The sequence below is a fragment of the Neoarius graeffei genome, chromosome 13 (assembly GCF_027579695.1).
Source record: "Neoarius graeffei isolate fNeoGra1 chromosome 13, fNeoGra1.pri, whole genome shotgun sequence".
Taxonomy (NCBI): Eukaryota; Metazoa; Chordata; class Actinopteri; order Siluriformes; family Ariidae; genus Neoarius; species Neoarius graeffei.
Genome location: NC_083581.1, coordinates 5,488,313 through 5,510,853, shown reverse-complemented (window position 1 = coordinate 5,510,853; position 22,541 = coordinate 5,488,313). Strand labels below are relative to the sequence as shown.

Sequence of the window (22,541 nt, the reverse complement as noted above, 5' to 3'; positions counted from 1 at the left end):
ACGAGTCAGGAATACACCCTGGATGGGACACCAGTCCATGGCAGGGCACCATACACACTCCACCCAGACAGGACCCTGGAGCTGTGAGGTGACCATGAGGAATAAACCGTATCTACTTTACAATACATGCATGTGTGAAGATTCTCTTACTTGGCTCAAAACCCCTTTCACCTTGAACCCATCTCTTGGTCTCAAACTTAACTCTATAAACACACAAATTTTATGAAAAGGTAGCTTCATTATATTTCAATAAGCATTCTCTTTATCCACATAGGGAAAACACGCCTAAATTAAGTAAATCGGATAAATATTCCTTCCCGAACTTTTACAAACCCTTCATCTTTACAAGCAGGCCATGATTTTATACTGATTTGATGCAAAAACTAATCCAGCCCATGGGGGCAGCCATGGCCTGAAGGTTCAAGAAGCAGCCTTGGGCCCAAAGGGTTGCTGGTTCGATTCCTAGGACCAGCTGGAAAAACGCGAGAGGAGTTGAGTGAATGAACAGCACCTTCCCGGGAATCATCATGGCTGAAGTGCCCTTGAGTAAGTCACCTAACTCCCAACTGGGTGCTGTAGCATAGCTGCCCACTGCTCTGGGTACGTGTGTATGCTTATTGCTCACATGGGTGTGTTCACTACTTCAGATGGATGAAACGCAGGGGAGGAATTTCACTGTGCTCGAGTCTACACGTGACAAAGGCTTCTTCTTCCAGACTTTTGCACAAATGTGTCACTTTTATGGAGTTCGTCTAAGTATAACCTGAATCAGACTGTCCAACACGTTAACTTTCGGTTTGAATTTTACTTTCAGTTCATTCTGAAATTAAAAATTCTGTACAGTAATAATAATAGTTTAATTTATATAGCACCTTTCACGGTCCCAAGGTCACCTTACATAAAAAGATCCATTTAAATAAAATGAAGCGTCAGAAGGTAACCTTACTAAAAAGAATGAACCCATTAAAAACACGTTTAAAGGAAAAACACACAAGATTTTACATTTTCATTCTTTAATGAAATAATCACCGCAAGACATTATGCCTTGTGATCCTTCATGTGAGATTATTAACAGCCTATCACGATACCTTGCACTGCTTCTGTAGGAAAGTTTATAAAACATGTATGAACCGAAATGTACACCAATATTTACAACTGTTGAGATCATTCAGCTTCACGATGTACACAGTGTTCCCAATTTATTTGTTACCAAATCTGTACACCTACAAAAACTGCCAACTCCGTCTATACATATATACAGATATACAGTTTTCAGTTTATTTGGTATACAGATTTAATGAAGAATAAACTGGCAACTGTTTAATATAATTAAAATAATTTTCCAAAAAGAAACTTGTTTTTCCCCCCAAGGGAAAAAAATTCAGTGATGTTGCTACAAACAAAAATGACCAATGCAGAACATGAGAACACTTTTTTTTTTTTTTTAGTCTGGCATAAGGAAAGTTGACAACATGTGCAGAATACAGAAATCTCTCATTACTGATTAAACCAAATTCTTGAAAAAGTAAATTAAAGAAACTATTAATGTGATTTTTTTTTTTGCCACAAATACTTTGTGTATTTGATAAACCATTTCCATGAGAAAGCATATATGAACTTTGTCAGTTTACATGTTATTTAACGTCTTTGGTCTTGATGCTCAAAATCAACCATTTTGACTTTTTCTGTTCTTTCTCCATGAGAAGCATCTCAGTTCCATGACCAATCAGTGCGTGACCTACTTGTATTACCTCTGGACTAGGACTATATTCTAATGCTTCCTGTATCAATGCCTATTTTGATATGTATCTCTGCTCATTTTCCTGTCTCTGCCAATCACTCTTTCACCAGTATCCTCTCTGGTATTTCGTTCACTACCGTGACCCCTCCTTGTAGTGATATTACTCCTTCTTGCCTCTCGACACCATGGCTTTCCTGAATTATTATCCTGCCTACTGAATTCTTCCTCCCTGTCTACAAACTCTTCCACCTCTCCTTCTTGGTTGTCTGAATAATCATCAAAGCTTCCTGACGTCACCCCAGGGTCACCCACGGGTCCTCTAGCAGGAGAACGCCGAGGCAAGTTACGCTCCTTGTAAAGATAAGGTCTCTGCATTCTAGGGTTGTGAAATCTTATTGGGCCACCAGGGGGTGTTGGGAGCAAAGGGCCAGACAGCCGTAAAGGGCGAATATCTGGCTCCTTAGTTGGGCCATCCAACCTGATCCTTGATTGTATCGGGTTTTGAAACTCACTTGCGTTAGGCACCTGTGACCTTAGAGGTTTGGAGGTGGATGGCAGTGAAAAACGAGGAGAACATGGTTTGTCTTCAGGCGACTCTGTGTTTCGGGGAAGAGGCATCCTCCTCTGGTCGCGATAACGAGGGGATGGAGCTCTTGGACCCCTGAGATTTTGAGCCGAGTTCAAGCATGCACCTCTTGAACCTCTTTGAGGAGCTCTTTCACAACCTCTCCCACTTTCAAAAATATCAGGCTTCGCAAAACGTGACTCAACCATTTCCTTTTCTATCGTTTGATCTCTAAAGTCATCAAACTGGTGAGATCTTTTTACATTTAATTCCATTCCAGGAAATTGAGGTCCTTCAGGTTGGTTGTGTGGAGGGTTCCGAATACGTGCTGAACTCCGGGTTCGCACAGTACGAGGAGTTGGATTCCTGTGCCCTCTTGGTTCATGTGGATTAATAAAACTTTCATCAGCAAAATCAGGCCCATAATCCATTGGATCGTCTGAATACTGAAGTGGTAGGTGCTCTACTTCTGCCTCACCAAATGGAGGATCACAGTGTCTTGAATTATTAAAATTTGGTTGCTCTGAATCTCTGCTGTCAAGCATATTTTCACGAAATTGTTGAGGTGGGCCGTGTCTTCTAGGGCGTCTGAATTCTGGAAATGGTTCTCTATCAACTTGGTGAGGTACATCGCACCCCCATGGATCATCAAACTCTCTCTGCGGTGACCCTTCAAAGTTTACTGAATCATCAAACATATCAGGACTCGAGACTGCTTCTCTGGGTCCAAAATTTTGTGGTCCGGAACTCTCAAACATTCCAGGTCTTGGGAATCGTCCCTTGGGTCCAGAGGGGTGAGCTGAGGCTCCCTCAAACATTCTAGGAACCGGGCTTGGGCCCTTTGGTCTAAACCTTCGAGGCCCAGAGCCCTCAAATATTCTGGGTACAGAGGCTGGACCCCTTGGTCCAAACTCTGGAGATGGCCCAGAATCATCAAATATCCTTGGTCTTTGACCTCTTGGACCTGCAGGTCTACAGCTCTCAAATCGCTCAGGTTGTGGAGTTCCGGGAATCCTGGGCTGCACTGGTGTGTGACCTCTTGGACCACCCATCCTATGCTGTGGGCCTCTCCACTGAACCTCAGGTGCTCTTGGTCTAAACTGGTCTCTAGGATGGATGTTTCTGTGTACATCATTTTCCAACTGTGGCGAATCAACACTTACCATGGAGTGAGCTTGTTGTGGTGTAAAGTCTCTAGGATGTAAAGTGTCATCCACTGAGAAATTACTTTCCTGGTTTTGGGGTGTCATCATTTCAGAACCATTATCTCGTGAATGTGGTGGTCTTTGTGGCAAAACCTTTTGAGGACTTCTGGAAGAAGCCTCATCGGGCTCTGGGAAATGTTCCCTCTCTATTTTAGGTGTCTTTTGAGGAGGAGGAGGAGGAGGATCAGACTCTTGCAATGATGACTGTTCATCTGTACCATGACTAAAATCAGTCTCATTATTATGTAATACAATTGCTCTCGGACTACCATGTTTGCTGTTACAGGGCTCATTGTTCCTACTTTCCTGGATTGATGATTTCTCACATTGTGGCTTGTTTTTGTTGCAATCTTCTGTTTGCAATGGATTTGCTTTGATTTGATTTGGTTCTAACTGCTCTTGCTTCTGTTGAGAAAAGGTATCACAAGGTAGATCAGAGGATGGTTGAGCTCTATGGTGGGACTGGTCAGTTTCAGGTTTCGTAAGATCAGCTTTCTGTATTTTGGTTACTTTTGGCTCTCCACTCCCAGAAGCATCATTTTGAGATTTATCACTCTGATTCTGAGGTTGCTGAGATGCTACGTTGTTTGTACTGTCCGTCGACTGAGTGTTGGGCTCATTCTTCTGCCTCGAGGCTGATTTCTCTTTTTGACTTTTCTCTTTAGATTGATTATTTTCCAGTTCTGGAGATGTTCTACTTCGAGTTGAACGTGAGCTTGATGCTGAATACTGCCCATCCCACCTACTACCACGTCTTGATGATGTACTTCCGCGATGGTGCCGCTCTCTCTCCCTTGATGCTGCTCTTTCATTCCTGCGACTACAACTGCGACTTCGTCTGGAGGACCGTTCAGGAGAACGTCTACCTCTTCTTCGATGTGCATCATCTTTCGATTGATCGGAGGTTCTTTTCTCATGATATGACCTACGCGTCTCATGTCTCGATCGTCTTTGGGGAGGGCTGTGGTGATGCCTCCTGGATGTATAACTTTGTCTTGTTTTGCCCGAATCTTTTGACGGTGAACGGGAGTGTTGAACGTTCTCGTTACCAGATGATGAAGAGCCACCTTCTCGCAGTGCAGGTGCACCTGGATGTGTACTTTTTTCTGATTTCGTCACGGAATGCAACATTGATGTATCCGCATTGATGGGCCTTTTGTCATCTAACTTGGCTAATGACATATCTTGACCATTTTTTGACGCATCTTGTTCGAGAGAACTGTTTGATGGGCACTTGTCAATAGACTTTTCTCTTTTTTCATTAACACTTTCTTTGTCGGTATGACCCATCGGTGATGGATTAACAGCATTCTGGCTCAAGTGTCTATATTGCCTCGGATCTCTATTCAGATTAACTGCTGTAGCAGTTAGTGTTTTTTCCATTTCCTCATCTGGTTCCCTGCCGAAACTTGGTGGTGGCGACAAGAGAGCATCAGAAACAGAAAAATGGGCCAAGGAAACCCCAACGGCTGCTCTCTGAAGACGCAAAGCCTCCTCCTGCTCCTCAAGCTGGCGTTTCTGTTCCTCTATCTGCCGGTTCAAGTCTTCTAACATTTTCTGCTGCTCAGATAATGACATGCTTGATGGCGTCCCATATTCAGAGGTGGCAGATTTATTATCTGTAAGGAAATTCTGCATCTCTTCAAACACCGTCTCATCTTCTGGATCATAGGCGACATCATCCTTTATTGCAGAGGTTCTTAATAATGGTTTAGTATCAGAATATTTTGTCGTGTTAACTGCATGGACAGAATCAAGTTTAGTTCCCAAATTATATTCCTCTTCTGGATCATAGGGCCTATCATCACCACCACAATCACCATTATCATTAGCACCAGAAAGTAATGCATCAGGTTTTGACATTTCAAGTGGTTTCGTGGGAGTGAGATTTTGATATCCTAACGCTGGATCATACTCTTCCTCAGGGTCATAGGGTCTATCATTATCATCAAACTCCACTGTTGTCTTAGGAGTCTGCTGATACTGTTGAATGATGGGGTCTACAGTTGGAGAAGGTGTCACTGGTTCTTTTACTGCTGGAGGAGTTGTCTCACTGGTAGTCAGTACAAACTCAGGGCCTTGTTTCTTTTTACCAAATATTGTATTAAGAATTGTTTGGAGTGGTGTAATCGTGGTGGAAGAGGTGCTACAAAGTGGTGGGACGCTGGAAGACATGATCTTTGCAACATCTGCACTAGTGGACACTGGAGGAGTTACCACAGTATGACTATTAGAAAGAACTGATGTTCCAGACGGAGGGTTTAAGGAAGACGAAGATGAATCAGGTGACCTCAAAGATGGTGGAGATCCAGGTGGAGTAGTGTTGATTGCGATATCTGGGTCATAAGGGTCGTCATGTTTCACATCAGGAACTGCAGATTTGGTAGGAAGGTTGATCACTTTAAGATCTTGTGGTGTCTGGATTCTTGGTCTTTTCTCATCAATGTCTTGCGTCTGTGCTCCGGGACGCTTTAGTTTCTGACAAACTGCCAGGCCAATTAGAAGATTGGGGTGATTCTGTTCAAGTCCTAATGGATGAAATTGGTAAAAAAATAAAAATAAATCAACAATATGAAGAAACCATATTTGAACACAACCATATTCGTCATCAAAGCAGCTTATAGTTCTTTACATAGTTACCTGGGCCTTCTATCGGTAACAGTACAGAAGGAATGGACTCATTTGCACATAAAGGAATGAGATAAAGATCTTTAATATTGTTGCAAATGTTAGAAACCACTCCGAATCGCCTGCGACTGTTGAAATACGAGAACAGAGAGACATATGCGACCTCTTCTTCATCAGATGCTGGATAAAAACGAATTAGAGAGAGCTCCTGCAGAAGAAAAAAAAACCAACCCAAATACAAGAAGTGAATTAAGAGAATTGCGCTAAAAGGTTAGATACTACTCAGACAATTATTAGAAGCGAGTTGATGGGTTTACCTTTGTTAGAGATGTCTTTACTCTCTCAACATATTCCCAAACCATTTGTGGTAATATCCGACCACCAATGTGAACAGTATCTGGCAAGTCCTAGACAGACGAAAACAAAATGGTAGTTTATCCATTTGGTGAGGGCTGTTCAACAGGTCAAGCAAGTATCAGATGGCTTTAGGTTGAGTTAATTCAACAGCAAGAAGACATGCAAAAATATTCCATTTTGCAGGCCTTTCAATAGAACCTTTAAGTTTTATCAGAATTTAGTTCATCAAACCTTTGGAATGACATGAATGTGACAATCATATCACGTGTTGTAAAATAAAAAAATAATAATAATAAATTTAAACGTAGCCCAGACTTTTACATGTGCAAACTAGATGGTTTTTTTTTTTTTTAGCATGTGTCTGCTTTTCAGATCCAAATAATCAGTAGTGCTTGGTTCTGGTCTTTCTTCAACAGTGTATGTAAGCTTGGACTTGTACTGTACGAGGCATCTACGTGCATGTTTTTCGGTCATTTCCATTTCCGGTTGAGAGTACGCTGTGCGCATTTTGGCTGGCGCTTCTCACCGGAGCTTTTTGTGTTTGTGTGGTTTATGTTTGTTTTTTTTTGTTTGCATGTTTTGTCCGCCGGTTGTGACGTAGCTCCGGACCCAGTTTTGGGCGTCGGTTCCCTTCGGGCCTTGGTCCGCCGTGGGTGGTGCCTGTGCTCCTTGCTATGGACTGCAGTGAGCTTGTTGCTCTTTTTAACATCAGGGTTGTCCAGCGCTCTGTGCGGTGTTGCCCAGTGGCGTCGCTGTGGCCGTGCAGGCGCTCTGTGCGGCAGCTCGCTTTGTGGATCCATAGCGCGGTGTTGCGCAGCAGCTGTGCAGACGGTGTGGGTGGCTGCGCCATTGGAGTTACATCCTGACCCTCTTTTGGTGGACTCCCCCCCCCTTTCCCTAATTGTAAAGTAACCTTGGGTGTGAGAAATAAATTGAACTAATTAATTATATGATTAATGTTCAGGGATGGACAAATCATAAATGCATTAGCTAGCCAACAAGTGGAAGTGAAACTTCTAACATGCTCCCCAGTCCTATGAGAAGCTAGCTAGTTAGTTCGTTATGGTGCCGGACATGATCATTTTCCTAAGTGTCTGAGATGACGTCATGTTTGCACCCTGGAGAAAAAGTCAGCAAGTTATCACAAGTCATAAAAGATCATGCTAGACTCTGGCTAGCAGAGTAACACTTTCATTTTTCTTGACATCATTAACTGAGAGGAAAATGTGCGTTATGCTAGCAGGACAGTTTATGCGATGCACTTTATTTGTATTATTCTGAAAAAGGTTGGGTGTTATTTATCTATCTATGCTGGTGGTTGACAAAATACAGATAGGTCACGGACTATCGAATTATAATTTTAAAAAAAAGGATACAAAATACGGAGTGGTTACAGATTTTAATACGGATGCTAGTCATTTACGGATTGGTCATGGACGTTTCGGTATATTACGGATTTCGTACGGATGATGCATCAGAGATGGTTAATTTTATGGACATTGCTACGAGTCGACCAGGGACGTCACTAGGTTTGAGAGACAGGGGTAGCTTAGCACCCAGAGGAGAAAAGGTATTGTGCGCGCGCAGCGCGCGCCGAACATTTTTCAGAGCACCTACTAAGGCTGTCAATCAATTCATTATTTCAAGAGCATCACACCTTGGGGACACACTTCCCACCATTTCTATTCTATTTTAAAATTGCTTTCATCATTTAATTGCTTGCTGAAGCAACTTCACCAGCTAAACTACAAAAATGTGAAAAAAAAAACAATGGTAGGTGTCATGCATTCCTGCGCAAACTGAAGAGGGCAAGTGCTTCACAAATCATCATGTAAACATTCTACAGAAGACTCAATATAGCCTAGGTAAAGTTAAGCAAATGCAAACCACTGACATCAAATTACAATCTCACCGTGTGTGTCTGCAAATGAAAGCATAGAATTCTGACTCTCTGCAAACCCAACTCAATGGAAGCCCGCACCGCGCCTGCTGCAGAATGCCCGCGTAGTTTTTTAAGTCCTACTAGCCTACCACTCGACGTGACGCTTGACACAGAGCCAATGAGGAGGAATCAGAACGATATTAATAATATTGCATTAAACAATAAATAAGCAAGCAGAAACTGTTGTTCGGATTAACTTGCGTTCTTGATGGCTCATGTTCAGTGCTTTACTGCCTTTGTTTTTTTTGGGGAAAAAAAAAAAATAATTTAAAAAAGGTCAAAAAATATAGGGTGGCTTTGCCATAAGATAGGGTGGCTGGAGCTACCCTAAAATGGGTCTGGCGACGTCTATGGAGTCGACGGAACAATGACGTCGCAAAGACGGTCTCCACGGTGATGTTATCCGCCGATGGTAGCTACATGATGGAGATAGAAGCGCCAGATAAAGTCGAGCCAGCGCTAACTAATCAGCAGACAAGTCTTTCGATAAGAGATTTTTGCCAAAAGGAGGTGAAGTTTACGTATTTCACCCGAAGACTGATGTAGAAAGTAGGGATTAGGTAGCGAATGGTCACAGGTAAATTTTTTTTTTTAAAAAAGGATACAAAACATGGAGTGATGACGGATTTTAATACGGACGCTAGTAATTTACAGATGGTCACGGATGTTTCAGTATATGAAAGATTTCATACGGATCACGGATAAAACAAATTAAGAAGTCTGAAACAATTAAATGTTTGGATTGTCGAAGTTCATAATTAAAATATCTTACCTGCATTGATACGTTTATTAATTTACTATTGATATTTCATGGAAAATATCACAGATCCGTGAATAAAAGCTCCATGCTCTGTATTTAATTTTCCGTGAATCCGTATTTTGTAAACCGTGTGGGATTCAGAACAAGTAGCTTGTGTTATAGTTACATCATTGTGAAGCACGTTTTGTTTAAATATACACCATACTTTGAGTTTGAAGTGTGTCTGTGGGGATTTGTGTTCATTCAGCTATAAGAGCGTTATTGAGGTCAGGCACTGATGTTAGGCGAGGAGGCCTGGGGCGCAGTCGGCATTCCAGTAGAAGTTCAGGTCGAGTTCAGTTAGGGCTCTGTGCAGGACACTCGAGTTCTTCTGCTCCAGCGTGAACACACCATGTCTTCATGGAGCTCGCTTTGTGTACAGGTGGGACTTCTACTTCAGCCTCCAACAACACGAACAGAAGTGCGGAAATCTGCCTTTTGTTCACATGCACCACATGGATGTGTTTAAAAATCTCAAACTCAATCCTCATTGTTTTAAATAAGTGTCCTTTTATTTTCCATAGCTAATTTTAGTCATCGCCTCTCTGTGTCTGCTTGTGTTTTAGTCCGTGTTAAACGTTACCCGTCTCTGTTTGTATATGTACAGTACGCTACCGTTCAAAAGTTTGGGGTCACTTTGAAATGTCCTTATTTTTGAAAGAAAAGCACTGTTCTTTTCGATGAAGATCACTTTAAACTAATCAGAAATCCACTCTATACATTGCTAATGTGGTAAATGACTATTCTAGCTGCAAATGTGTGGTTTTTGGTGCAATATCTCCATAGGTGTATAGAGGCCCATTTCCAGCAACTCTCACTCCAGTGTTCTAATGGTACAATGTGTTTGCTCATTGCCTCAGAAGGCTAATGGATGATTAGAAAACCCTTGTACAATCATGTTAGCACAGCTGAAAACAGTTGAGCTCTTTAGAGAAGCTATAGAGATCTTGCAGTCACGTGACCGGAAAGTACACAACCGCCATCATGTCAGTCAAAAACACCGCTGAATACTGCTGCACTCGTGTGCAGAATGGATCAATTTCAACCGACGGACTGCACGGCTCATTTTTCTAATGAACAGATAACTAGATATATGTCTAAAATAAACGATCTACAGATTAGTGACCCTTATGGCTTACCGGACGGAGTTTTCACGACCGGATTTTGAACTGCCAGCGGAATACCCGGACGTGTATAATTACCTCGTTAACTTTCCCTCGCTGTTCAGTGGTGAAGCACTGTGTGCTTATAAATCTCTGGACAGTTATCTTTACAGAAATTCAGGATTTGTCAGCGACTCAGATGTGGCATCTTGTAAACAAGAAAATGATCCTCACTGGATGGGTAAGTAAGTATTGAGTATAGCACTGACCAGCCGATTATAGAATAGAATAAGGTAATTCCAGTTGTAATTCCAAATCGTCCGTGTTGTTTACATGGATCTGGCGTTGGAGAGGTAGCGGCTTGGCAGTGGATATTTGAGTGGCTGTTTTCTGAGCTTAGTCAACAGGCCGGCTCTACAGCCTCGCTTTTGCTTCGGCTCCCGGCACCGCCTCCTTCGCTTTGCTTCCGATAACAATCCACGGAGACCCCGCTGGTCTCGCAATCTCGTCCAGAATGTTTTGGGTTTTTTTTCTCGGCCGGAATGTTGTGCATGCGATGGAAATCGCTACAAACCGTCATTTTCTGCTGGAAACCAATGTCCAGTAAGTCCATACGGTTGTAGTGGATATTGAAGTCCGGTACAGACGAACAACACGCAAAAATACACACAAAAAACATAAAAACCATGCACAGGTAGCGAGAGCTTGTAGCCGCAGCCATTGTAGTAGAATTGTATATAGTAGGGTTTTCCAGAAGAAAAGGTAGAAGTAAAAGCAGAAGTAGAAGGCGGAATATGGCGTTTGACCTACAAGATGGCGTCTGTCACAATCTGGATCGGCTGTGACGTCACATGCAAGATCTCTATAAAACTGACCTTCCTTTGAGCAGATTGAGGTGGGGTTTACATTAGACCGTATCAGCGGATCATCAGATTAACGTTTTTAAAACGATTCACGTGCACACAGCAACGCCAATACACGGATACGCTCGGCTCCGCAGGCATCCTGCGCTCCAAATCACTCCGCCCTGAACAGCGAGTGCCCTCTGGAGGGTGCGCACTCCGGCCATGCGCAGCTCACAGAGCGCACGAGCAGTGATTCGGGACAAATAGCAGGAAGTGAAAGTCCGCGCCGTTTTTCAGCAGTCGCGTCACATGACCAACGTGGCATGGCCAACGCCAGCGAATCAGGTAGGTGGATGTCACAGTGACGTTGTCCAATGACGACGTCAGCTAGAGCTCAGCACAGCGTATCCTCGTTCCTCAATGTTTACACAGCACCGGATCAGATACGAACCGGATTGAATACGTGGGCCCTGGCGGATTCAAGTTGTTCCGCCTGTGGAGTCGTTTCCCGGCGTTTTAATGTGAACGGACAGTGCATCCGCGACGAAAACGAGACGGATACGGTCTAATGTAAACACCACCTGAGTTTCTGGAGCATCACATTTGTGGGGTCGATTAAATGCTCAAAATGGCCAGAAAAATGTCTTGACTATATTTTCTATTCATTTTACAACTTATGGTGGGAAATAAAAGTGTGACTTTTCATGGAAAACACAAAATTGTCTGGGTGACCCCAAACTTTTGAACGGTAGTGTAGATGAAACTTTATCTTATTTGCTGCCATGTTGGCTAGGACTCCCTGCAAGAAGAGATACTGTAACTCAACGGGACCTTCCTGGTAAACTAAAGGATAAATTAAAAAAATAAAATAAAATATAGAGGCACTGTGATGCTGGAAGAGGTTTTGGCCTCTTAGATCCAGTGATGGGAAACTGTAATGCGACAGCATACAAAGACATTCTATACAATTGTGTGCTTCGAAATTTTTTCTGAAAGTTTCGGGAAGAACCACATGGCCGTGATTTGTCAGATGTCCACAAACATTTGGCTATATAGTGTACATACATACCAAAAAAAACCCAAAACTTAAATTTTACGAAAGTCAATTGACTAGCAAGTATGTTTTTCTTTCTCTAGCTGTTGAACAAAAGTACTGGTGATGTGAGGTGAGGTGACGTGACGTAACTGCTAGCCTACTGATGCTACTTGTCAAAATAATAATAATAATAATAATAATAATAGCATGGATATGAAATCTGTTTGCTTTGTCCACTATTGAGAGCCATGCTTTAAATCCTTGGGTTTCAGTCACGTGACTTTTCTTAGCGATTTCACTTCCGGTAAAACAGCTGGTGGTCTAGCGAACCAAAACGGCTGCCGTAGTGCAAACAACTAGCGATAACTTATCAGAGTACGCTCGTAATCTAGAAGCCACTGCTGGCTTTAGGCCAAGAAAAATAATTGTTTGTTTCCGGTTACCTGACCGACCGTTTAAAAAATGCCCCGACCCTAGACTTTTTTGTTAGATGTTTAAAAAAAAAAGAAAAAGTATTTTCGCCGACCAACAATAAATTTTGAAAAAAAAAAATATCCGCATTACGATTTGCATAATATTGTCGATCTGACAAGTGACTAATTCTAAAACGCATATATCGGACAAGAAACACTCATTGATTTCTCACGGCCTCAATCTGACGTCATGACCTCTTTCCGGGAAACTCCGGCTTGTGTTGTACGCAACGCTAGGCATCATGGCGGCCAACGAAGTGTTCTCGATTACCGTGATCGGTTGCGACAACACGGAAGATTGTAAGACAATAAGTTCATTTTATAAGTTTTCAACTGTAAAAGAACTCTACGAACATTATCATCCTCCGCTGGACGAGTCATGCAAACAGTATACACACAGCGCCCAGGCTAACGGCGGTATCCATATCACGATGTTCTTTGTATTCATATTAAACATACAAGTTCACAACATAGTGTTCCTAATAAAGTTAAGGTTCAACATTTGTAGTTATGTTTATAGTTCCTTTAAGCGTCCGAGCACTCCATATTTTATCCATGGGCTCCGAATCCTGTATTCCACAAGCTTCACTGGTTTTCTTAGGCCTGGTTCTGGATGGTTGAGTCACAGAATGACACTTCCCCACTATGTGCCACTGTTTGTCCCACACCTAAAATTTATTAAAAAAAAAAAAAAAAACTACCTACCTGGTATTTTGTGTGATAAAAAAAATAAATAAAAGACCTACCTACCTACCCTATTTTTTTCAAGATGTAATAGGAAACAAACAATTATTTTTTCTTGGCCTTAAGGCCAATTTATGCTGACAACGCAGTCCTCGCAGACGGTGTCGCAGACAGTGTCTGCGTAGCCCCCCCACCTTCGCAGACGCTCTGCGCGCACCTCCCAAAAATTGTGACCACCGCAGAAGCCTCGCAGACAAGAGGGCTCTGATTGGTCCGCTGTACACGCACTTCCGCTTCTCTACTTTCCCGGTTTGGTTTGTTTTCACAACCGGCATTTTTAAAAACACGAGCGAAGATGGAGCAGCACGAAGAGCGGTTGATTGAGGAAGTACGGACATCTATACGACTCCAGTTCTAGTCATTATTAAAAAAAAAAAAAAGTTCTAGTCATTATAAGTAACCGGAGGATAAACACTCCACTAACCACACCCACCAACTACTCCTAGCGACTTTGCGCCCCCTTGCGTTGTGCCGGTGAATAACATCGCGCACGCCTATTACTCCCCGCTCAACGATAAATTACAACTGTCTGCGAAAAGCTATCTGCGAAAGCCTTGTCGCACGAGCATGCAGAGGCCTTTAGATATATATATCCTATATAGATATAGGATTTGTTATACGATCTCAAAAACTAGCCTACAGTCGAGTTCCACAACATCTCCAACTATCTGGTGTTGCAGACGTCCTTCTACACCGCAAAACAGATGAAAGCGTAGAAGAGTATGGAGGCTTACAACTTTGTTGTATGTGGCTGGGTAAAGGGCCTCGGGATCAAGTCGCTGCCCAATGAATCCTGGATTGTTTTTGCCCGTGGACGGATGGGTTTTTTTAAGCTTTTCTTTCACGTCTTTACAACGAAGCGCTGTACGGTAAGTTGAAGTGTAAACAAACAACAGTCGGCTTGATTCTCACTTGTCTTGGCTCTTATCTCTCAGCTAAATCATTCACAAAGATCATCAGAAACCCCTTTAAAGACCTGGATCTGAGTTAAACAAGACGGAGAAGAAGTGATCACGGAGCACTGGGGAAGAACTTTGTCGCGACCTTCATGCATATGGACTTTGTGAGGAGTGAACAAAGAAACAGCTGGGGACTTTAGCGCTTCTGACTCAAAAAAGTACCGTAAAATAATGACGCAGCAAGAAAAGTACTTGGAAAACACTAAGGACAGAGCTGAGAGGGAAATACAAACCTTTCACCAAGTGCTTCGACTCGGATCCCTTCGATTTCATTAAGCGAGGTTCAAAAGCCACCTTTCTCTACGTCTTTTTGTGAAATCCTGTGTTCGTTCACCATTTTTTTTTTATTAGTTCACAAGGAACCCTGAAGAAACTTTTATCAGTTTTACGGTTTGAGCGATTCGAACAACGCAAGCGTAAGGCATTTTTCATGCCAGCAATGAACCTTCTCCGTACAAACGCTTTGTCAACTGAGCTTTAGTAGACCACCGGCTCAAGTTCTGAATAACTAACGAAGCGGATGTGATGTCACGTGAAGTTAAGAATCGGGAAGTTGTGTACTGCTGCTGTAGATTATTTATATATCCAAGACACATTCTGAGACCTTTTTCAGAACATCTGTAGATCCTGAGATTATGCATCCCTTTGTGACAAACTTGGCCACCAGCTGCATGTTGAGAAACCCTTTCCATATTGTATCTTGTCTCGACAGGAAGTGACTTGTCTCGCTGTCTGCTGGGGTACGAGAGCTCGGCAATCTACGAACAGACACACAGCTGACATGATGAGATCTATACATAGTCATTTACTAGGGCTGTAACGATATGCGTATCGAAATCGAAATCGCGATACGCAGAGCCACGATCCGTATCGCGATACAAGAAGGCAGAATCGCGGTACACCCTTTCAAACTTCTCCTCAGCCCAAAAACAGAGGCGCTTCCAAACTTCAATTTATGAATACTTTACTTTTTATTTAAATTACATTTTAAACTTACTTAAATTACTTTTATTTTTTTTTATATCTATTAGTAAGTCGTTTTTTCGCCGACCTGCGACAATCTTCTGCGAGTCACGCAACGTCCACACTCGCCACTGGCAGAGCATTCGTTTCTTTTAAGCGGTCGCCATTCTGGTTGCGACGCGGGGAGCGAATCTGTAAACAAGCAGCTCATTGGCTGGCTAGGTGTGCCACAAGCCAATCACAATCACTTGACCGGAAAGGCATGCAGTGTTGCCAGATTGGGCGGGTTTAGGTGCTTTTTGGCTGGTTTTGAACATATTTTGGGGTGGAAAACGTTAGCAATATCTGGCAACACTGAAGGCATGTCTGCTTGGGTGGAAGCCTTCTGCGGCAGTTACATTTTGACACGCGAGCAATGTTTCACTATAAAAATTCCGTAATTTCCATCTGTTTTCCGCGATCACAGAAAATCATTGGCCCTATGAGAGTGAGACGGTGAGAGAGCCACCCCCCCCAAAAAAAATCTTAACGGATTTACACGATTTGGAAAAATGACTTTTTCAGAACCGAAAAAAACAGCTTCCGGCTCAACAGTATTATTTTGAGAAATAAAACAATCTTTGGATATACATTTGTTCATTTTTGCATACATATTACTCATTCTCTGCAGTGGTCTGAATTATTTGTTATTAAATAGTTAATGTAAGTAAGTAAATGTTAATAAGTCAAATTTACTACTTTAAAAAAACATTTAAAAAAAAAATCGTGGGCGTATCGAATCGTGGGTCAAAAATCGCGATACGAATCGAATCGTGAGTTGGGTGTATCGTTACAGCCCTATCATTTACTGATCATGATTGCTCACTGACCGCTAACTCACCTTGTGGTTAGACTCGGTGAACTGTAAAACGTCGGGACTGCTGGGACCGAAGGCTTCATCAGAATGGATTTGGGCATGGGTGGTGGAGGTGCTGGAGGCGCTGGTGGCTGCAGAAGCTCGGTGGCCTTCGCTTCTTTAACAGTCTCCTTCTCACTAGGAATTGTGCTTAGATTCTTGGCTGGTTCTGGAACTGGAATAGAAGCAGAAGCAGAAACGAGGACAGGAACAGGAGCCGGGACAGGAACAGAGACAACAGAAGGAGAAGGTGCAGATCGGTATCCTGCTGTCCGTGGATCCCTTCTTGTTATGGTCACTATGGAAACGGCAGGGATTACAGGTGGAGAAAAGTCCGGCTGAGTTATCTCAGCAGTACACTCTTCTGTGGTTGGAGAAGCAGGAGACTCCATAACGATGGAATTGTCTCCAGGTGAAGCAGATACAGGCTTTTTATCAGATAAAGGCACGGCACATGGAGGTTTTTCCTCCTGTTCATTCTTTGGCTCATCCTTTTTGAGCGTCTTAGTATCAGGGTCCTCGTTAGCAGAAATCTGGCCTACGGGACATTAAAAAGTGTTAGTTTCCAGAAACCTTTTAGGTGTACAAATTTCAAAGTCAGCAGCGTGAAAACCTACCAGTACAAATCTTGCATTTGAGGTCAAAAAGGTGAGCTTTGTGTTCTGCTGTTGTGTCCTTCAACATGCTGCTGATGATGTCTGACACAGCAGTACTAGGTTTCTTAATCTGGACCTGTCTGACCTGAGCAACGGACATTTTCCCCTCCTAGAAAAACAACATACAAAATAAGGAGCGTGTACAAATACTGTATCGCAAATTACTGTTAAATTTACGTGCAGTCAAATTACATTACTAATTTAACACGCAAGTATGTGGACACAGTGATGAAACGGTACAAAATCCACAGTGCGAAAAACTGAAAACCGAATTTGAGGAGAAAATTACTTCATACCAGTGAAGTTCTCTTGCTGCGTGGACAGATAATTTTACTTGACAAGACATCTTGGAATAAGTTGGTTGCAATCTAGAACTACAGTGGTGCTTGAAAGTTTGTGAACCCTTTAGAATTGTCTATATTTCTGCATAAATATCATCAGATTTTCACACAAGTCCTAAAAGTAGATAAAGAGAACCCAGTTAAACAAATGAGACAAAAAGATTAGACTTGGTCATTTATTTTTTGAGGAAAATGATCCAATATTACAGATCTGTGAGTGGCAAAAGTATGTGAATCTCTAGGATTAGCAGTTAATTTGAAGGTGAAATTAGAGTCAGGTGTGAGTGGGCACCCTGTTTTATTTAAAGAACAGGGATCTATCAAAATCTGATCTTCACAACACGTTTGTGGAAGTGTATCATGGCACGAACAAAGGAGATTTCTGAGGACCTCAGAAAAAGCGTTGTTGATGCTCATCAGGCTGGAAAAGGTTACAAAACCATCTCTATTGTGTACAAATGGAAGAAATTCAAGACCATTGCTACCCTCCCCAGGAGTGGTCGACCAACAAAGATCACTCCAAGAGCAAGGTGTGTAATAGTCAGCGAGGTCACAAAGGACCCCAGGGTATCTTCTAAGCAACTGAAGGCCTCTCTCACAGTGGCTAAAGTTAATGTTCATGAGTCCACCATCAGGAGAACACTGAACAACAATGGTGTGCATGGCAGGGTTGCAAGGAGAAAGCCACCGCTCTCCAAAAAGAACATTGCTGCTCGTCTGCAGTTTGCTAAAGATCACGTGGACAAGCCAGAAGGCTATTGGAAAAATGTTTTGTGGACGGATGAGACCAAAATAGAACTTTTTGGTTTAAATGAGAAGCGTTATGTTTGGAGAAAGGAAAACACTGCATTCCAGCATAAGAACCTTATCCCATCTGTGAAACATGGTGGTGGTAGTATCATGGTTTGGGCCTGTTTTGCTGCATCTGGGCCAGGACGGCTTGCCATCATTGATGGAACAATGAATTCTGAATTATACCAGTGAATTCTAAAGGAAAATGTCAGGACATCTGTCCATGAACTGAATCTCAACAGAAGGTGGGTCATGCAGCAAGACAACGACCCTAAGCACACAAGTCATTCTACCAAAGAATGGTTAAAGAAGAATAAAGTGAATGTTTTGGAATGGCCAAGTCAAAGTCCTGACCTTAATCCAATGGAAATGTTGTGGAAGGACCTGAAGCGAGCAGTTCATTTGAGGAAACCCACCAACATCCCAGAGTTGAAGCTGTTCTGTACGGAGGAACGGGCTAAAATTCCTCCAAGCCGGTGTGCAGGACTGATCAACAGTTACCGCAAACGTTTAGTTGCAGTTATTGCTGCACAAGGGGGTCACACCAGATACTGAAAGCAAAGGCTCACATGCTTTTGCCACTCACAGATATGTAATATTGGATCATTTTCCTCAATAAATAAATGACCAAGTATAATATTTTTGTTTCGTTTGTTTAACTGGGTTCTCTTTATCTACTTTTAGGACTTGTGTGAAAATCTGATGATGGTTTAGGTCATATTTACGCAGAAATATTGAAAATTCTAAAGGGTTCACAAACTTTCAAGCACCACTGTAGGTTTAATCTCAGAACTGGTGTCTTGTATTCTTCTAATAGGAAATGCTCGATTGTTTCAACTATTTTCAAGATATTGTCACTTTTTGCAGTGCAGTGCAAAGCCAGCATACAACTCTCCTGCTCGTGCAACACGCACCAGAGATCACCTTGTGGAGTGCATACTGAGGGAAAATAAAAACGCTCGCCAGACTGAATGACATCTGAAACATTCTCTAACAATCTGCTGGCATTTTCTTTAGCTTGCTGTATACGCTCGGGCCCTAGGGCTTCTTCTGACTGTTTGCTAACAGATACACTCACTGTCCATGTCCACGTTAATAGGAACTGGCTCTTGATTCTAAGATCCCTGTTCTTGGCTCCATGAGTGGAACCCAATGCGTTCTTCTGCTGTTGCGTGCTGAGATGCTTTTCTACTTACCACGGTTGTAGAGTGTTGAAAATGGCCTAACAAAGAGATCCATACCCGAGAGGGATAATTTGGAGTGGCATTCAGTGAAGGATGGCTATAAGAAGCGGAAGCGGAAGCAGAAGCAGGGAGGGAAGATGTAATTGAGCGCCGCACAGTACACATTCTGAAAATTTGGAAGCCACCAACAGAAAGTGGTTCAGAATTGGAAAAAAAAGATTGCAAACAAACTTCTACTGTCTCCATCCTTGACCGGATGCCCGCGGTGGCTGTAATTCTACATGAAAGAACTTTGCGAATTCAAACCTTTGGAATAAAGATCCAAGATGGCGCCGCAGATGGCTGCCACGGGACTTTGCTCTCTCGTACTTTCTATGTTTTTGTGTAATTGTTGTGTTAATTCTTCTCCGTGCTTCACGGAATGCTGCGCTGAGGGTTTTTTTTAATGCCTACACATTCTGGTCCTGATAGGAGCAAAATGTGTGGGTGTTTTTTCCTCTCATCTCTCAACCTCTTCCTTCCTGACAAGCCTCTCTCCTGCTTTGCTTCTGCAGACTCATCTTGTCTGAGAGACCCTTCCTGCACTGTTCTCCGAATCGAAATTATGGATTTGATCAACTGGTCACTTCACGCAATTGACACAATCTTCTCGACTAGAAGTTTGGGTTCGGGGGAACCTGCCTGTCCTGCCGGAACGTTTGCAGCCGGATACACCATGGATGCCTGGGAGAAGTGGCATGTGGTGTGCTTGGCGATTCTTTCCGTGGAGGACATTGAGGATATTTACGTATTTGGAACCATGATCACAGGGTTTTTGCTGATTGGACTTGGCATTGCCCTGGTGTATCGAGGAAATCAGTTAACGGTGGCAGCTGTTCAAAGCCCCACAAAGCTGCCCGACATGATTGAGGCGGTTGGCAGAGCTGTTAGCACTCAGACTGTAGCTATTTAGAACTTGAGTCGCAACATTGATAACATCATGGAGAAGTTGATGGCTTTGCAAAGAGAAATGGATCATTTTGGTGGCCAGAATGGACAAGCGGGTTAAGCGAAAAAGGACACGTCTACCCATCTTAAGTCTAAACAAATTCCAATATTATCTTGGCTCTCCTAGCCAGCACTGCCTTCAAGGCCGTCGCTGTAGAAACACGATTCTCCCCCTGGAGTTCACTGCAGTGAGACTCTCTGTGTGGTTTTTTTTTTTCCTATACTTTATTTCTGTCTGTACTATGAAAGCTAAGTCGAACCGGAGTCAAATTCCTCGTGTGTGTAACATACCTGGCAATAAAGTGCTTCTGATTCTGATAAAGAGTGATTCTACAAGTTACTCTGTCCTTCCTGGCAAAAAAGCGCAAATCAGTCTGGTCATTTTCCTCCGGCTCTCGCTTATCAACAATGCATTTGTTTCCACCCACAGAACTGTCGCTCACTCACTCGATGTTTTTTGTTTTTCGCACCATTCTGTGTAAACTCTACAGACAGTTGTGTCTGAAAATCCCAGGAAGAGATCAGCCGTTTCTGAAATACTCCCACCCATGCCACAGCCGGTTTACAAAATACGGACTCATGGAAAATATAAAAAATATCGTATAAAGCACGGATGTGATATTTTCCATGAAATATAAAGTCAAAATTACATATTAAATTAATAAAGTAAACATACAAATGCAGGTAAAACTTATCATGAACTTCAGCAGTCCAAACATTTAATTGTTCTCGACTTCTTAATTAGTTTATTTATTTATTTATTTATTTATTTATTTTAACAGAGTTTACAGTTCTGGCAGGCTTGTAGTACTCGAGTCCGACTCGTGACTTGTCTTGGACTTGAACACTGATGACTCAGACTCGTAACTTGGAGACGAGGACTCGGATTTTTTCTTTATTTTTTGTAACATGCCGCCATAATTTATGAATTTCATGCAAGTGTCACACCTTAGCGCGTGCGTCAGATAGACTCTTGGGCGCGCTCCGGACAGCACCGCGCGTGCACCATAAACAGTTTCGCAGAAAGGCAGCTACAGCCACCGTCGAATTAGACGTATCAGATGCTCACTGGCTGTGCTGTGAAAATTGTGCATGCAGACGCTCGTTTAAGCTTCCAAACCTGTCTTTGCTTAACGCTTGAATATTTTCTATCAATAAAAAGCTTATAATCTCTGCTTTCCAACGAAACGTATCTGGTTAAGATTTGTTCAGTACTTTTCTTTTTGAGTCACGGGAAAGCGGTCAGGCTCCCTCTCTCTCCTGATCGGTTTCCCACTGGATTACTCGTCAATATCAATCAGAGCACTTGTATTTATAAGGATGTTCTCTCACTCTCACGCTTTCTGATGAAGGATTCAACAAAATTTTCCGTCTGCTAGTTTTGATGTTATGATCCACAGGAGATTTTGAAGTGAGTTTTCATAGCTTTACCTACTTGTTTTTTCAAATCAAAACTAATTCATGTAAATAAATAATTATTGGAGTTGTTTTGATGAAAAATATTGAGATCTTAGTGGTGGGAATGAGATTTTTAAAAAACGCAAGTCAGAAACGCGAGCATCAATTTCAGTTCAGTTAATGTGAATTGTTTATTGGATGTGGATCAGACAGTTTTTTTGAGGTTCGCATTGAAAGTTGTGAATGTTAATTGAAATAATCATTTATATTCTTTCATATAAACACTAGTAGGCCTGACTTAGAAATACAAAGGCCTACAGAGCATAAAGAGGGGATTAGAAATAATCTTTTATTACCTTTTTATTTTGAAAGAGAATGATAGATGTGAGACATTCAATGCTTATTGATGCAGATTTTATAATTAACACTGATTTCTACTTCATTGTGATGTATAAATGAGAGTTAAGATCAGCTTTATATTGCACAAATAAAGCCATTTGGTGAAACTTTGAAGAAGAAAGTGTGCGAGTTTAACGGTTTTACCTAATTAGCATAATTAATACTAATTAGCATTATTTGTTCTTTATAAATTTTTAAACTTTGTATTCAGTATACAACCGTCTACGTGCTGCCAATTTCAATGTACAACCCCGATTCCAAAAAAGTTGGGGCAAAGTATAAATTGTAAATAAAAACGTAATGCAATAATTTACAAATCTCAAAAACTGATATTGTATTCACAATAGAACATAGACAACACATCAAATGTCGAAAGTGAGACATTTTGAAATTTCATGCCAAATATTGGCTCATTTGAAATTTCATGACAGCAACACATCTCAAAAAAGTTGGGACAGGGGCAATAAGAGGCTGGAAAAGTTAAAGGTACAAAAAAGGAACAGCTGGAGGACCAAATTGCAACTCATTA

General features: G+C 42.1%; 1 protein-coding gene across 4 annotated transcripts in view; it reads right to left on the bottom strand.

Annotated features, from left to right (window-relative positions):
- Positions 1–996: 996 nt before the first annotated feature.
- The window catches only part of si:ch73-181d5.4 (death-inducer obliterator 1), a 93,250-nt gene continuing 71,705 nt past the window's right edge, over positions 997–22,541 (bottom strand). For all 4 annotated transcript variants that reach the window (XM_060937176.1, XM_060937177.1, XM_060937179.1 and 1 more), the window contains exons 10-15: positions 16,873–17,020; positions 16,241–16,793; positions 15,002–15,155; positions 6,457–6,546; positions 6,152–6,347; positions 997–6,039 (exon numbers count right to left, since the gene is read on the bottom strand). In XM_060937176.1, the coding sequence (XP_060793159.1) occupies positions 1,787–6,039; positions 6,152–6,347; positions 6,457–6,546; positions 15,002–15,155; positions 16,241–16,793; positions 16,873–17,020 (5,394 nt within the window). In that variant the 3' untranslated portion in view covers positions 997–1,786. The remainder of the gene's footprint in view (positions 6,040–6,151; positions 6,348–6,456; positions 6,547–15,001; positions 15,156–16,240; positions 16,794–16,872; positions 17,021–22,541) is intronic.